The sequence below is a fragment of the Equus przewalskii genome, chromosome 6 (assembly GCF_037783145.1).
Source record: "Equus przewalskii isolate Varuska chromosome 6, EquPr2, whole genome shotgun sequence".
NCBI lineage: Eukaryota > Metazoa > Chordata > Mammalia > Perissodactyla > Equidae > Equus > Equus przewalskii.
The window spans coordinates 93,985,229-94,001,475 of NC_091836.1; the positions used below are offsets into that span (position 1 = coordinate 93,985,229).

Genomic DNA, 16,247 nt, shown 5'->3' on the forward strand with positions numbered 1-16,247 from the left:
CTCTCTTCTTATCATTCACTGTTGCCACCTTAATCCAGGCTATCATGCTTTCTTTCATGGATACTGCAAAATGCTCCCAATGAGTCTCCCTGCTTTGATTCTTTGTCCCCAAAAAGCCAACTTCCTCACAGCAGCCAGAGTAATCTCAGAGTATAAACCAGATTGTATCAGTTCCTGGCTTACAACTTCCCAGAGGCTTCCCAATACAACTGGAATAAAATCTGAACTACTGAACGCAGGATTACATATGATCTGGCCCTGCCTGACTCTAACCTTAACTCTCACTATTTTCCCATCTTTCTCTCCACTCAAGCCACACTGGCCTTTTTCAAAGACACCGAATTCATTTCCACCTTAGGGCCTCTGTACTGGCGGTTCCCTCTGCCTGGTTATCTCTCTCCAGCCCTAGCAAGGCCAGCTCAGCTGCCAGTTCCTACCTCAGTGAAGCCCGTCCATCTAAAGCAGTGGACCCTTTCCTCCACCCAGTCAGTATTTATCCCAAGACCCTGTTTGATTCTCTTTACAGCACCTAGAGCCAAATAAACTGTTCCTTGTTAAGCTGTTTAGTATCTGCTTCCTATCAAGGTCATATATACTCCACGAGGGCAGCAAGGACCCTCTCTTACTCAAGATGAACCTCCAGCATCTAGAAGACTAACCAGCACACAGGAAGTATCCAAGAAATATTTGAATCAACTTGAAGAAAATGAAAACAACAGCATTCACTTTTTGCTTTTAGCACAGGGGTAAATGAAAGTCCACCCCAAGCACTGACAAGTTGACTTATTTTTGGTATACCATCAGTCTAGAAGGGTATGTTAACCAAAGTCAGTCATTAAGTAAAGCAGTTATCACTAAGGGAAAAAAATATTGGGGCTGGTTCTATGGCTGAGTGGCTAAGTTCACGCACCCTGCTTTGGTGGCCCAAGGTTTTGTCAGTTAGGATCCTGGGGATGGACCTTGCACCGCTCATCAGGCCATGCTAAGGTGGTGTCCCACATGCCACAACTAGAAGGACCCACAACTAAAATATACAACTATGTACTGGGGGGCTTTGGGGAGAAGGAGGAAAAATTAAAAATTAAAAAAAAAAAAAGAGCATACTGCCCATATTTAAAAAAAATATTGGTACATCTTATCAGAATTATAATCATATAAAAAAGAAACAACTTGTATTTTTGGTACTTTCATTATTACTTTATACCCACAAGTTTCTAAATTAGGTATGAGACATCTTCCAGATAAGCAGACGGAAAGTCAGGACTCAAAGGCAGACTGAGGCCCACACCGCCTGTGTCCTTTTATCAGATCATGGATTTGTCGACATTCTAGGTTACGCAGATTTTTCAGAGCAGTTTCAATCAAAGTGATAGTAGAAGTCAAAGAGATATTTTTAAAAACTCAACAGAAATTTCAAATATTGCAATATAGCTTGAGTGCCTAAAATATCAAGTATCTTGACTTTAAAAAAATTGATTCAGGTTAAAAACACTAATCTCCTGGTAATGAGGTGTGTTGACTGGTTTGAAGCAGTCTTTGATTAATAAAAATGAAATTTCAATAATAAATGAGTTTGGTAGTCAAAATCCTGGTAAAACCTATCATTGGGTAGTAAAACAGGACATGACAAGCGTGCAGGATCAAGCCCCAACTCTGCAGCAGACAGGGCCTCTCCCTCTGACCTCTGCTCCTCTCCCAGCTACTTCTCAGCACATGTCCATGTGCGTGGTCAGCCTCATGACCATCTAGAAAATTCCTGCTTACCTTTTACCAGCTGAAATGTCACCTCCTCTTTGTAGCCTTTCTTAATCCCTTCACAGGCTGAACTCTCTCTTACCTCTGTTCCAAGATGAGCTCCGGACACGATGTTAAGCACAGTGTATTATAGCACTCCTCTGTTACATATTTTCCTGGCTAGGCTGTAAATGTTTCCTGAATTAAAGAAATAGATCATTTAAATTCCTAAATCAACATGCAAAACATCTGTCACAGAGTAAATATTCAATTAATATTGGTCAAACTAATTACTGATTGAATGAAAAGTCTTATTAGGATTATGGTTACAGTTAAAAGTTGCTTAAAGACTTACTCTACTGAGTGAAATTGAAGGTTTCTAAGCTATATCTAAAAACCCCAGGAATTCAGGCTTAAGTACACTATGTTTTTTACACTCAAGTTTATTGCTACCCTGGCAAACCCTACATTCTCTCTATATAGGTGATTTTGCTCAAGTAGAATGATTGTCTGGAAGTTTCACTGTATCTAAGAGGTTCTGAGAAGGACGGTGAGGCCCCTAAACCTCACCAATACTTTGACCCAACAAACCCTACTGAGTCCTCCCAAACTGTTCTTTGCTTAGAAGTGAACTTGCCCAGATTTCTGATGACATGAATACACTTCAAAGTTCCTATTGCTGTTTCCCGCGTTGATCAACACCACTGCAGATCGATCACCAGCAACTTGCACAGGACTAACCTAGCAGAAACATGGAATACATTCTAAATAGGAATCACTTTTCAATGAACTTACTGAACTTTTCATTGCCACAACAAATTCTCATTTCTTGATGGTCCCCTAAAAATATACAGACTTTTAAAATGTAAGAAAAAGTGCTGAGTGGTATTTTAATAATTCTTTGAACTACTATCCTTAACATGTATTTATCAATGAGATCTGTGACCCCAACTTTAGCAAAATCTCTCTTAACACTTAACATTAAAAAACGCATGATAATCACAATTTCAAAATTAACAACCTAATTATAATTAATGTACAAGTTTTGTACAAAGTATAGCAAAATATTGTTAGTGTCTCAAGATTACTATATATTTATCTAGGATCCAGAGCACAAAACAATGTTTTTAAATTTTCCTTTCAAAAATTCAACTTTCATTTCTTTGTTACAATATATGCCACCAGTTACTTACTTAAAAATACTTACATAGGGAAAAATACACCAATGGCCATCAAAAAGACTGTTTTTGCTTACTCTAGGATTCTAACCCATTTAGATTCTTCTAAGAGTTATCTTGAGCATGCAGTGTAGAAATGCTTGTTTGAACAACTTAATTTTAATCTTATTACATTCACAAACATAAACACAAAAAAACAACACAGAGTATGAAAGAACGCAAGAAAAACTGTTGGTTTTATTGGTATTACAGCGTAGTTTTAATACAAGCTAAATACAAACACAATTGTTAGATATTCAGTCACTTATCCTGTGAACCAATCTTCTAAGATCAACCATGAAGCATTTAGAAAAAGGAAAGTGTGTAAAATATTTTCCACAATTAACTCTAAGGACTCCATATACAAATGCAAAACTTTCAGGTTGTCAATAATCACATCAAATGTTGAGCTACGGACTGAGCAGTAAAAAACAAGTTCTGATTTTGAAATTAAATAGCTCCAGGTAAAAGCATGCAATTTCCCACATCTACTATCTTTGTATTCTGCACAGAGTTCCAAGGCAGGGATGGCTTCTGGCTTTATGACCCACCAGGGACGATGGCCTGTGTGGCTGCCTGGGCACAGGCCTTGCGGTCTTCTTGCTGGAGAGATCCTTAGCTTCCTTGGGAGGAGGCACAGGAATTGGTTTCCACGGAATCGGATTATAGAAGGCTGGTTCTGGATAAGAATTTCCACTGTAAAAACCTAAAGTTATTAAAAAATCAGAACGAAGCAAAATGAGAAAAACACTTCTTGGCATCAAAGAAACTACTTACTTTTAAATTGCTAGAGAAATGTTAAAATATCAAGAAGGCAAAAATATCATTGATAAACCAATTTGATTCATTTAAAACTTGAACTCTCAAATATTTTCAAGCAAGTAACACTTTTCAAATACAGAAAATGTTGCAGTAAAAATTAAAATATAAATATTGCTAAAAGTCCAAAGAATGTTAGCATGAAAATCTACACAAATAAAAACTCACATAAAAATTAATTCTAGAACCCTTAAACTGAACAAAATCTTCATTGTCTTACCTCAGTCTGGGAAACCACAGATTGTGTTCTAGTTTCCCCTAGTCAGGGTTTACAGAAAAAAATTTCTGTTGCAAATGTAGCTAAAGCAAATCAAGATTCTTGTTTAGAATCACTGAAATTCTAAATTACTGTCACACAAATTAATCAGATTTCCTATTATCACTGTCATTTTGATTATTAATTAAGAGCAGTAGAACAATGCAGATAGACATTTATTAGAACAAAGCTAATTAAAAATGCAAAAAATTTAATAATCCATTATTTTAGCAATTAACTTCTAGTCATTACTATGTATATTCCCACCAAAAGTTTTAACTTCACTATCCAATCGTTTGGTTAAAACCACTGCTTATTACTCTCTCTTGAAACAAGAAAGACAAAGAGGAGCAGCTCACGCTCAGGAGCCGCAACAGAGGACCTCTGGGACACGTGGGAGACGCAGGGATGTGCCATTCAGACAGCGGCAACCCACTCTGACTGCACAGATATGTCAACACACACTTCACCAAGACGGTCAAAACAAAGTCTGGAATATGTTCTATTGTGTGAACAAAACAGAATGGGAGTCTTTGAATAATAAATCACTTAAACAAGTGAAGGCAGCTGTCAGCAAGGTATGCGTTCCCAGCACGGAGCACAAAGGAAAGCATGCATTGCCGCTTCCAGCGAGACCAGCCTGAAGGCCAGCCGGTTTGGGTCTCGTTCACGTGCTGTCTAGTACTCCGTCCTGCAGAAAGAATGTGCCAAAGACAATGGAAGCTCTGCCTTAAAGAGGGTTAGAAAAGGGGGAGGAAAAATGACCTCTTGAATACATCCTAATGAAACTTTAAAATCCAAGAACTGCAGGAAAATTTCACTTGTTTCTTAATGTTAGAAATCATGACTTGCAGTTTTACAACTATTGCCTTTAAAATATATCTGACTTACAGAGAGTGACAATAAATCTGTAGCATCTCCACAGGAACACAGCATAATAAAATCTTCCAGAAAATAGTAATTTGAAAGAAAAATGATTTTTATACATTTCTATTTCTGTCAAAAGGAAACATAATGTATAATATTTGCTCCTGCAAGCCATATTTATGTAAGCCACACAACATAAAAACCAACCTGTAAGTTTTCCATTGGCATAACCATAGCTCTTTGCAGCTGGACGAGGTTTATTTTTTGCCTTTTCCAACCATTCCTTAAACTTTTTTTCTGCTATTTCCTTTTTTTCCTGTAATTCAGCTTGCCGTTGTTTTTCTTTTTCCTTAAAATGACAAGACCAAAGAAACTCCAGGCATATTCTGCAGCTAAAAATTCTATTCACATTCTACTGACTTGTTTCCCCAGAGCGTCCCCCCCAAAGGCTTACTGATCATAAATACTGCATCATACTCTATAAGTTGAAATCAGACTTTAACAAGATCAGGGATGTGCTATCAAGGCGGCTGCCTCTAAACAACAATAAGACATCAAACCCAAGAAGAAAACAGCAATTTTCTGTTTTAAAATAGAACAGTAATTTGTAATAATGTAATAAGGTTTTTCATACAAGTGCATCAAAAAATAATTAAAAGCATTAGCAACAATAAAATGTTTGAACCTGACGGAAACAATATCAACAGGCTTATTAATATTTCTCACCCTGGGAAAACTACAAATGCACACTGACCTCTGAAGTGTAAACAGAGTACAATAAGTAGGGATGGCTTCACGTATTTACTTTATGCTAAGACAGGGCCAATTTCCAATAGAAACGTTTTATACAATATAGCTGGCACATACGAACACGAGAGCCATGTATTCTGACTGGTCACTTTAATAAAAATACCTTTTCTTTCTTCTTCTTCTCACATTCTTCAGCATTTTTTTTCTTTAACCATTCTTCATACTTTTCTTTTGCTTTTTCTTGCAAATGTTCTTTCTTCAGTTCCTTTGCTGCTTTTTCCTCCATTTCCTTATTAATTTTTTGTTCCTTTTCTTTCCTTTTCTTAAATAAAAATAAAAAATTTTTAACTGGAATATCTGTAATTATCCTCATATGACGAAAAAGTGTTATATACAGTAATTTTCCAAACTTTACCTGTTTCTTAAAATAGGTGGTAACTGCATAGCTGACACAATGTGACTTAGGAAAATATATAACATACCTGCAATTACCTGGTTAATTTTAGTCTACAAGCTTGGCTATAAGTTTCATGATGGCAGTTACAAAGATCCTGCTCACCAAAGTATATTCAGAGCCTGGGACAGTGTTGAATAACTGAAGTAGGTGCTTCAATAAGGATTTGTTGAATAAATTAGTGAACAGAAATTACAACCTGTTAGATTGTCCTGAATCTTAGTGTTTTTTAATCAGTATTTACACTCACTCTAAAATAGGAGCCACATACGTACTCATTTCCTGGATGGTTTGCCAATACAAATACTTGGATAAATCTTCACCATCAGTGAGTTACAGAGGACAAATAAATAACATTTTGGCACATTACATATTGCTATAAAGGCACACAGAGGCAAATTTCTGGCTATGTAATTCTTTTAAGTCTTACATAGACCAAGTTTTATCATGAGATTGCAGCAATTCAGTCACATCTTCAGGCTCCACTTAGAATTCTAGTTCTCGTGCTGTTTCCACCACAGCTGCAGTTACTTCCTCCACTCAAGTCATCTGTGAGGGTTGGAATCAACTTCTTCCAAACTCCGGTTAATGTGGATATTTTGACCTGTTCCTATGAATCGTGAATGTTCTTAATGGCATCTAGAATGATGAATCCTTTCCAGAAAGTTTTCAATTGACTTTGCCCAGATCCATCAGAGGAATCGCCAGCTATGGCAGCTATAGCCTTACGAAATGTTTATTTCTTGAACAGTAAGACTTGAAAGTCAAAATTACTCCTTGATCCATGGGCTGCAGAATGGATGCTGTGTTAGCAGGCATGAAAACAACATCAATCTCACTGTACATCTCCATCAGAGCTCTTGGGTGACCAGGTGCATTGTCAGTGAGCAGTAATATTTTGAAAGGAATTTTTTTTCTGAGCAGTAGGTCTCAACAGTGGGCTTAAAATATTCGGTAAACCATGTTGTAAACAGATGCGCTGTCATCCAGGCTTTGTTCCATTTATAGAGCACAGGCAGAGTAGGTTTAGCATACTTCTTAAGGGTTCTAGGATTTTCAGAGTGGTAAATGAGCACTGGCTTCACCTTAAAGTCACCAGCTGCATTAGCCCCTAACAAGAGAGTCGGCCTGTCCTTTGACGCTTTCAAGCCAGCCTCTGACTTCTCCTCTCTAGCTACTAAAGTCCTGGATGGCATCTTCTTCCAATATAAAGCTATTTCATCTACATTGAAAATCTGTTTAGTGCAGCCACCTTCATGAATTGCCTTCTGGAGAACTTGCCGCAGCTTCTGCATCAGCGCCTGCTGCTCCACCTGCACGTCTACGTTATGGAGGCGGCTTCTTTCCTAAACCTCATGAACCAACCTCCGCTAGCTTCCAACTCTCCTGCAGCTTCCTCACCTCTCTCAGCCTTCACAGAATTGAAGAGAGTTAGGGCCTCGCTCTGGATCAGGCTTTGGCTTAAGGGAATGTTGTGGCTGGTTTGATCTTCTCTCCAGACCACTGAAACTTTCTCTGTATCAGCAATAAGGCTGTTTCACTTTCTTATCATTTGTGTGTTCACCGGAGTAGCATTTTAATTTCCTTTAAGAACTTTTCTTTTGCATTCACAACTCGGCTAACTGTTTGGCACAAGAGGCCTAGCTTTCAGCCTGTCCTGGCTTTTGACATGCCTTCCTCAATAAGCTCAATCATTTCCAGCTTTTGATTCAGAGTGAGAGACATGAGACTCTTCCTTTCACTGGAACACTTAGAGGCCACTGCAGGGTTATTAACTGGCCTAATTTCAATATTGCTGTGTCTCAGGAAACAGGGAGGCCCAAGGAGAGGGAGAGAGATGGGGGAACGGCCAGTCAGTGGAGCAGTCAGAACATACACAATGCTCATCAATTAAGTTCACTATCTTATATGGGCGTGGTTCCTGATGTCCCAAAACAATTACAATAGTGACATCAAAGATCACTGATCATAAACCACTACAATAAATATTATATTAATGGAAAAGTTTGAAATATTGCAAGAATTACCAAAATGTGACACAGAGACATGAAGTGAGCAAATGCTGTTGGAAAAATGGCACTGACGTCCTTGCTCAAATGCAGGGTTGCCACAAACCTTCAATCCATAAAAAATGCAATATCTGCGAACTACAATAAAGTGAAGTATGCATTTAAGTATTATGCCTAGTAAGTCTTATAACTGCAATATGAGGTAGACACTATTATGATCTCACCTTACAAATGAGGAAACTGATGCATAAAGAGGTTAAGTAACTTGCCTAAGATCACAAAGACACCAAAATGAGAGAATGTTAAAAAGAATTTTATGCCAATAAATTCAATTTAAATGAAATGTCAAAATTCTTTAAAATATACCACTTTACAAAACCGATTCAAGAAGAAACAGTATCCGAATAACCCCCTACCTGTAAAAACAATTCAGGATTAAAAACTTTCCCACAAAGAAAACTCCAGCCTCAGATAGCTTTGCTGGTGGATTCTATCACACATTTACAGAAGAAATAATACCAACTGCCCCAAAAATTATTTTAGAAAATAGAGAAAAAGGGAACATATTCAAGCTCATTTTAAGAGCCCAGTATTACTTTAATATCAAAACTAGGCATGGACATTATAGCATAATACCAGGAATAAGGCAAGATGAGTGCTGTCATCCCCAAAACCATGAAATACTTAAGGATACATTTAACAGAAAATGTATGATACTCCTGTACACCAAAAACTATTACTGAGAAAAATTACAGATGATCTAAATAGAAAAACCATGCTTATAGATTTAAACTTTGATATTATTGGGGCTGGCGCCATGGCTGAGTGGTTAAAGTTCTATGTGCTCCACTTTGGTGGCCTGAGTTTGCAGGTTCGGATCCCAGCGCGGACCTACTCCACTCACTCGCCATGCTGTGGCAGTGTCCCACATACAAAATGGAGGAAGACCGGCATAGATGTTAGTTCAGGGCTAATCTTCCTCAAGCCAAAAAAAAAAAGAAGATTGGCAATGGATGTTAGCTCAGGGTGAATCTTTCTCACCAAAAAACAAACAATAACAACAAAAAATTTGATATTATTAAGATGACAATTTTCTCCAAACTGATCTATATATTTAATGCCAATCGTGTCAGGTACTATTCAAGCAAGCATGATTAAATAAATTGATAAAGTGATTCAAATTCAAACAGTTTCGAAAAAGAAAAAATAAGATGGAGGATTTACACTATCTGATTGGAAGAATTATAAATTCAAGAATTATAAAATTATAATAACAGGCTAGTGTGGAACTGGCATAGGATACAGATAAATGGAATAGAATAGAGTCTAGAAATACACCCATATAAATATGGTCAATTGATTTTAAACGAAAGTGCCAAGGTAACTAAATAGGGAAAAGATTCTCTTTTCAACAAATAGTGTTGGAACAATTGGATATCCATATGTAAACAAAATAAACCTTGACCCTTAACTCACACCATACATTAAAATTAACTCAAAATATTCATACAGGTAAAAGCTAAAGTTATAAAACTCCTAGAAGAAAAGAATGGAGAAGGTTTTACACCCTTGGTGTAGGCAAATGTTTCTTAAATAGGACACAAAACCCAGAAACTATAAAAGAAAAAGTTGAAACATGGAGCTTTATCAAAATTTAAAACTTCTGCTCTTTAAAAAATACCATTAAGAAAAATTTAATGGGAGGAAATATTTGCAATACATATATGCGACAGGACTTAAAAGAATACATAAACCACTCTCACAACTTATTAATAAGACACACAATCCTTCTTCAAAATGGGCAAAAAGTTCAACACAAAGCAAAACAAAAAAGATAAGAAAAAAGACGTAGAGGGGCTGGCCTCATGAAAGAGTGGTTAAGTTTGGTACACTCTGCTTCACTGGCCTGGTTCACAGGTTTGGATCCTGGGTGTGAACCTACACCACTCATCAGCCATGCTGTGGCAGCGACCCACATAAAAAGTGGAGGAAGACTGGCACAGGTGTTGGCCCAGGGCTAATCTTTCTCAAGCAAAAAAAAAACAGATGTAGAAAATGGTTGATAGTGCTAGAGACTGTCTTGCATACCCCTGAAATTCCTGTGTTGATGCTCTAACCCTCATTGTGGCTGCATTTGGAGAAGGAGTCTTTAAAGAGGTAAGTAGGTAATCAAGGTCATAAGGTAGGGCCCTAATCCAATAGTACTATTGTCCTTATAAGAGGAAGAGACATCAGGGATGTGCATGCACAAAAAAAGGGCCATGTGAGGGCATGGAGAGAAGGCTCCAATTGCAAGCCAAGGAGAGAGACCTCATGAGAGACCAACCCTGCTAGGTTTGGGTTGGTCTTCGGACTTCCACTTTGGACCTCCAGCCTCCAGAACTGTAAGGAAATAAATTTCTGTTGTTTAAACTACCCAGTCTGTGGTATTTTGTTATGGTAGTGCAAGCTGACTAATACAATACGCTTATTAAAAGATGCTAAATATCATTAGATCTCAGAGAAATGAAAATTAGAACAACAAATGACATACCCCTACACACTCACTCGAATGACTTGAAATGAAAAGAGACTGACAACGCCAACTTTAGCAAGGATGTGGTACAATCAGAACTTTCATACAATACTGGTGGGGACATAAAATGGTACAAGCACTTTAAAAACACTTTGGGGGGCTGGTCCCATGTCCAGGTGGTTAAAGTTCCATGTACTCTGCTTCGACAGCCCAGGTTTGCGGGTGTGGATCCTGGGTGTGGACCTACTCCACTCATCAGCCATGCTGTGGAGGCATCCCACACACAAAGTAAGGGAAGACTGGTACATCTGTTAGCTCAGGGCTAATCTTGCTCAAGGAAAAATAGAGGAAGATTGGCAAAGGATGTTAGCTCAGAGTGAATCTTTCTCACTGAAAAAAAAAACCAAAAAGCTTGGCATTTCCTTATAAAGTTACACACATAGGTACCATACAACCCAGCAATGCAGTTCCTAGGCATTTACCAAAGAGAAATGAAAACAGGTGTACACAAAAAGACTTGTACATAAGTGTCATAAATTTCATTCATAATACCCCAAAACTGGAAACAACCCAACAGTCCATCAACTAGTGAATGGATAAACAATTTGTAGGATTCCATAGAACAGAATACTACTCAGCAATAAAAAGGAACAATCTTAATACAAGAAATATCAGGAAATTTTAAAAACAAACGAAGCCCAACACAAAAGGATACATATTCTATGATTCCATTTATAGGAATTCTAGAAAAGGCAACTCTAATTTACAGGGCCAGTACGCAGACTAACGGTTTCCTTGGAGCAGGGGCTAGGTGGGCTAGGGAGCAGGGCGTAGTGCAAAGGGGCACTAGGAAACCTTTCCGAGTGACAGGAATGTTCTATGTCTTGACTGTGGGGCTGGCTACACAGGTACATAGGTTTGTCAAGCCGCACCAAACTTAAAATAAGTGCATTTTCCTGTAAGTAAATTATAGCTCAATGAAGTTGACTTTAAAACATCAGACAGGCTCTCTGTAGGATTTAAACTAGAGACGAGAGAATGGAAAGCCTTTAGTTAGCAAAAGGAGAACAGAGCAGGCACTTGGAGAGAAGCACCGAGAGAGAGCAGCCAGCCACTAAGTGGCTTCAGATTTTCTGGCACGCCAGTTCTATACCACACAGAGCACAACAATAAATCGTCCTTTCTTTAACATGGTGCCCTGAGAAAACCTTTGTTTCTCTCAACTAAAGGAAACTAACAAAACAACTGGCTAAAGTTTCTGAATTTCTATTTTAGCTCCTTCACTAGTACCTGCTACAGAGTAAAAATGTTGAATGCATGAATGATGCACTGATAACAGTGCTATCAACCATATGCTTTGTTGATCTGAACTAATTTTTTATATTAAAAAAACTCAGTTCCATGTTTTGAGGATTAAAAATAATTTCACTTTTAAATAATTTTTTAAAACAATGAAGGTAAGGTCCCTTTCAGAAAATATGTGATAACACATCGTAAAAAACAAATCAAAAAAATGAATTAGTATGGCAACACAAATCTAAGAGTACCAGATGAGATAAGCCATTTATTTGAAAAGGATTTAACAATTTACAGTCATATTATTAGAAACTAACTTTGCTAATGGATACATAAATTCTTTTTGTCTGATTTTTTGATAGAACGCAGTGAAAATGACTTAGAGAAAATAACGCCACAGATACAGCTAAAATGTGAATGAAGCTGGAGGCAGCAGTGGACCACACACCATGAAATGTAAACAGAGGAGAAAAACGCTAGATGCCAGACAGGAAGAGAAGAACCAGGAGAGCAGTCTTTACAAATAGAGGTAAATGTAACTAAGACTGAAATAAGAAATCTGATAGGTCTTAAAGAACAAAAAAACACAGTAATCAATTATTCCTTAACATGCACAAGAGTTCTGCAGAATAAGTAAATTTAATTTCTCAGCGTTCATTTTTGAACTATTCTCAACTTTATGGCATTTTTCTTTCAATAATTAGTGATTTATGTCAGGGCAAGCCATTTCCCTCCAAAAGAGAGAAATTTTTTCTCAAATAATTGGATTAGATCTATTGCCACTAATTAAAAGAGAAAATATATCATCTCTCAGCCATATCTTACATTCTTAGACAAACAACAACTATGTTTGACTGGCAGGGTAAAACAAGCTTAATGGAGTTAGAAGATAAGAGAAGCTTTTAGAGGAGAAAGCCCACTATGCTGTACATGTAAAACTATTTTCTTTTATAGTTATAAACTTAAAAAAAGTATCACCCAAAGCTTGGTGACACAGACATATTTTGAATTTGGCATTAATTCACAAAGAATTCTTTCTTCTTGTACTATGGGATGAGGCAAACATGAAAATAATAATAATAATACTTTACTTATGAAGTAAAGAACAAATACATTTATGTTATAACACACACGTCTAGCCAGTTTCCTTCTTACAATCCCTGGATGAAGAAAGCTATGTCATCTTCAATTTACTGAAATTATTACTAGATATGCTTATTAATACCACTGGGCATTAGATCCAACAATAGTTAAGGAAAAAAATTAGAATTAAAAATTTAAAACTTTGTCCTACCAATTAAACATTGACTAAATTCATAAAACTAGGTAATAACAAAAAACAGTATCATTCTAAATATGTAAAAATCACAACAGAAAACAAACTGACTACATAAGTACTTTTAAAATTTCTAACTTGTGATTCAATACAAGAATGCATTAAAATTGAAAGGAAGATAATACATTTATTCATTCATTTATTCATTCCAATAACAAATGTTTACTATATTACAAAGCATTACGCTAGATCTTGTAATGGATAAAAAGTAATATAAAAACATAATTCCTATCCTTAAGAGTCTTAAAATTACAAGAGAAGTGAAGACATATGCATAATACAAAATAGCAACAAAATATATACATAACACAAGGCAGTACATGACAAAGTGTATAAATTACAAAACAATTCAAGAAGGAAAGCGTTTCTAGCATGTGATCAGCGAATGCTTCATGTAGGAAATGCTCTGAGTTGGATGATGAAGGGAAGGGAGGGGTGGAGGATATGAGATTACATGCTGATGAAATACCATATAAAGAAAAATAAGGGGGTGCTGGCCCAGTGGCACAGTGGTTAAGTTTGCACACTCCGATTCAGCAGCCTGGGGTTCGACGGTTCAGATCCTGAGCACAGACCTAGCACCACTCCTCAAGCCATGCTGAGATGGCGTCCCACATGGAAGAATTAGAAGACCTACAACTAGAATATATAACTATGTGCTGGTGCTTTGGGGAGAAAAACAAGTAAGGAAGTGAGAATGAGAACGGAAGTGTTCTCAAAATTTCTCATCAACATATATCCCTGTGGGGAGCACAGCCCAAAGCTCAAGATTTCTTCGAAATCTATTGTGTACCTTAAAAATAATATAAAATTCATGTTCTACTCCATTAAATATCGGTGCTTGCCTTAACATAAAAATAACATTTTCCTCTCACAATTTTCCAGTAAAACTATACTCCAAGAAGACAGACCATGATTATCATGTGTGTGCTCTCAAAAGAATGGCAGTAAGAAGCAACAGCACAGAACAAAGGGAGCCACAGGTGGAAGAAGACGCAGCTCAGAGAGCAGAGCAGAAGGTCTTTAACCAGCCAGGCTAGAATTGTCAAACATTATGCAGAGGACGGAGGAATGATGAAAAATATTTTTTGAATTGGGGAATGCCATTCAACTTTTTCAGTAAGATTAGTCTGGCAAAGACACAGAGAATGGAGTCATTCATTCAACAAATATTTTGGGGCATCTATTATGTGTCAGGTACTGATCCAGTTGCTGGAGAACTGAACAAAAGAGGTGAAAACCCCTGCATCATGGAGCTTACATTCCAGTGTGGGAAGATCAACATCAAGTCAGCTGAAAGATGAAATGAGACCAGATAGGAAGAGGCCACAAACAGGAGTGGTGACTGCACAGGAAAGGAGGGGATGACTGCCAACAACAGAAGAATTCTCATCACGCCCAGGTGACTGAGATGACAGGAGCACTGACAACAGAAATCAAGGAGTGAGGAGAATGGTTCTATCAAAGGGGAATAGGCAATAACGGTTGTTTTAGGTTTGCAGGCTCAGAGGCACCTGATGACCTCTGACTCAAGGAGGTCAGGTCTAGGGACACAGTCTTTGTGACTTCGTGACTGCCTGCAGCCACATACAAGTAGAAGCCGCACAAAGGAAACGGAAGAGAAGCAGAGGGCAGAGGTAGACGACAGAGACTTGACACATGTCCCTGAGGGTAGAATAAAATCAGCTTGGAGAAGAAAGAATCTAAGAGAAAAGAAGACAAACCCAAGTAATGAGGAGTAATGGGAAGAAGACTTTGCAAAAGAGATCTCAGTAACCGTGTGTGCAATTTTTTTCTCCCTACCTGTTCATTCTTTTTCTGAACCCATTCCTTGTGCTTTTCTTCAGCAATTATCTTTCTTTTCTCACGTTCTTCCATTTCTTTTCTTTTTTCTAGCTGTTGATTTAATTCCTGTGGGTTTTATTCAAACAAAAGGCAACATTTAATAGGAGTACTCAAACCATGTACTTCAAAAAAGACTGAGGCTAACCAAATTAAATAAGAATATAGTTTCCTTTATAGAAAATATACCATTAGTGACAAGAACTTACTAAAGTAACTAGTCTATGATGAAAAGAAAGCATTGGTAAAAAGTATAAGTCATTTTTTAGAAATGCAAATAATTGCTTGGCAGCAAAACACTAGTTTCTTAGACTAAACTTCAGCTAAATTACCCTCATTGAAATCAACTTTCCCACACATAAATTTTGGCACCACTGCATGCTACTGGCAGAAGCTCAAGAGAATTCCAACCTTCTTTACAACTATAAAAAGCTTCTAGATTCCTGATGAAGACAAAGGATAGGAATTAAATAATCCCTAAATTAAAAATTTAATTCAGAGTTATACCAAAGAAGAAATGTAAAGAAACCATTCCATTTTCTTCAGGGAAAAAAAGAATTCAGGTTTTTCTTCACTGATTTTATAGCTGTTGGATTGTAAAACAAAACCACATTCATATCCCAGATTATTTAACTGCCTTGCTGTCACTCGATTCTACACGTTTGGGCATTTCCTCGGGAGAAAGAATGTGGAAGGTATGGCCAAATAAAACTACAAGCTGAATGCCACCACTCTGTCACTCATCAGTTAAATTACTGCATTAGTTGAGAATGTTGTTCAAACTAGACTCCTAGGACTCCTCCACCACAACTGCCAGTTATTTTTCTCCTCTTTCCTTAGACACTAATAATCAGATACTTTTATACATATTCCACTGGAGCCCACTCCTCTTCTCCATCCCCCACTTTCCCAAAGACCTCCGTACCTGGGCAGTGGGAAGTACAATTTTTCAACTCACAGACAATTCCAGTGCGTTAAATGAAAGGAAGACAAAACTTGACACCAAGAACACATCTTTTGCACTTCAGAACATCGGGTCAAAGGGTGCCTGTCTTCTTGGACCTCTCATCCTAAAATTCTGCTACACAGAGAATAGCTGCCCTCACTCATTCAGAAAGTCTTCCAACTTTTAAACACTATACTCCTCCTACC

General features: G+C 37.4%; 1 protein-coding gene across 12 annotated transcripts in view; it reads right to left on the reverse strand.

Moving 5' to 3' along the window:
• CCDC34 (coiled-coil domain containing 34) overlaps positions 1 to 16,247 on the reverse strand; it is a 70,637-nt gene that overhangs the window by 43,724 nt on the left and 10,666 nt on the right. For 9 of the 12 annotated variants that reach the window (XM_070624581.1, XM_070624583.1, XM_070624580.1 and 6 more), the window contains exons 3-8: positions 15,057 to 15,164; positions 5,807 to 5,965; positions 5,101 to 5,242; positions 3,503 to 3,657; positions 2,372 to 2,475; positions 1,838 to 1,932 (exon numbers count right to left, since the gene is read on the reverse strand). In XM_070624581.1, the coding sequence (XP_070480682.1) occupies positions 1,899 to 1,932; positions 2,372 to 2,475; positions 3,503 to 3,657; positions 5,101 to 5,242; positions 5,807 to 5,965; positions 15,057 to 15,164 (702 nt within the window). In that variant the 3' untranslated portion in view covers positions 1,838 to 1,898. The remainder of the gene's footprint in view (positions 1 to 1,837; positions 1,933 to 2,371; positions 2,476 to 3,502; positions 3,658 to 5,100; positions 5,243 to 5,806; positions 5,966 to 15,056; positions 15,165 to 16,247) is intronic. The other 3 variants (XM_070624587.1, XM_070624588.1, XM_070624586.1) reach the window with 2 other exon arrangements.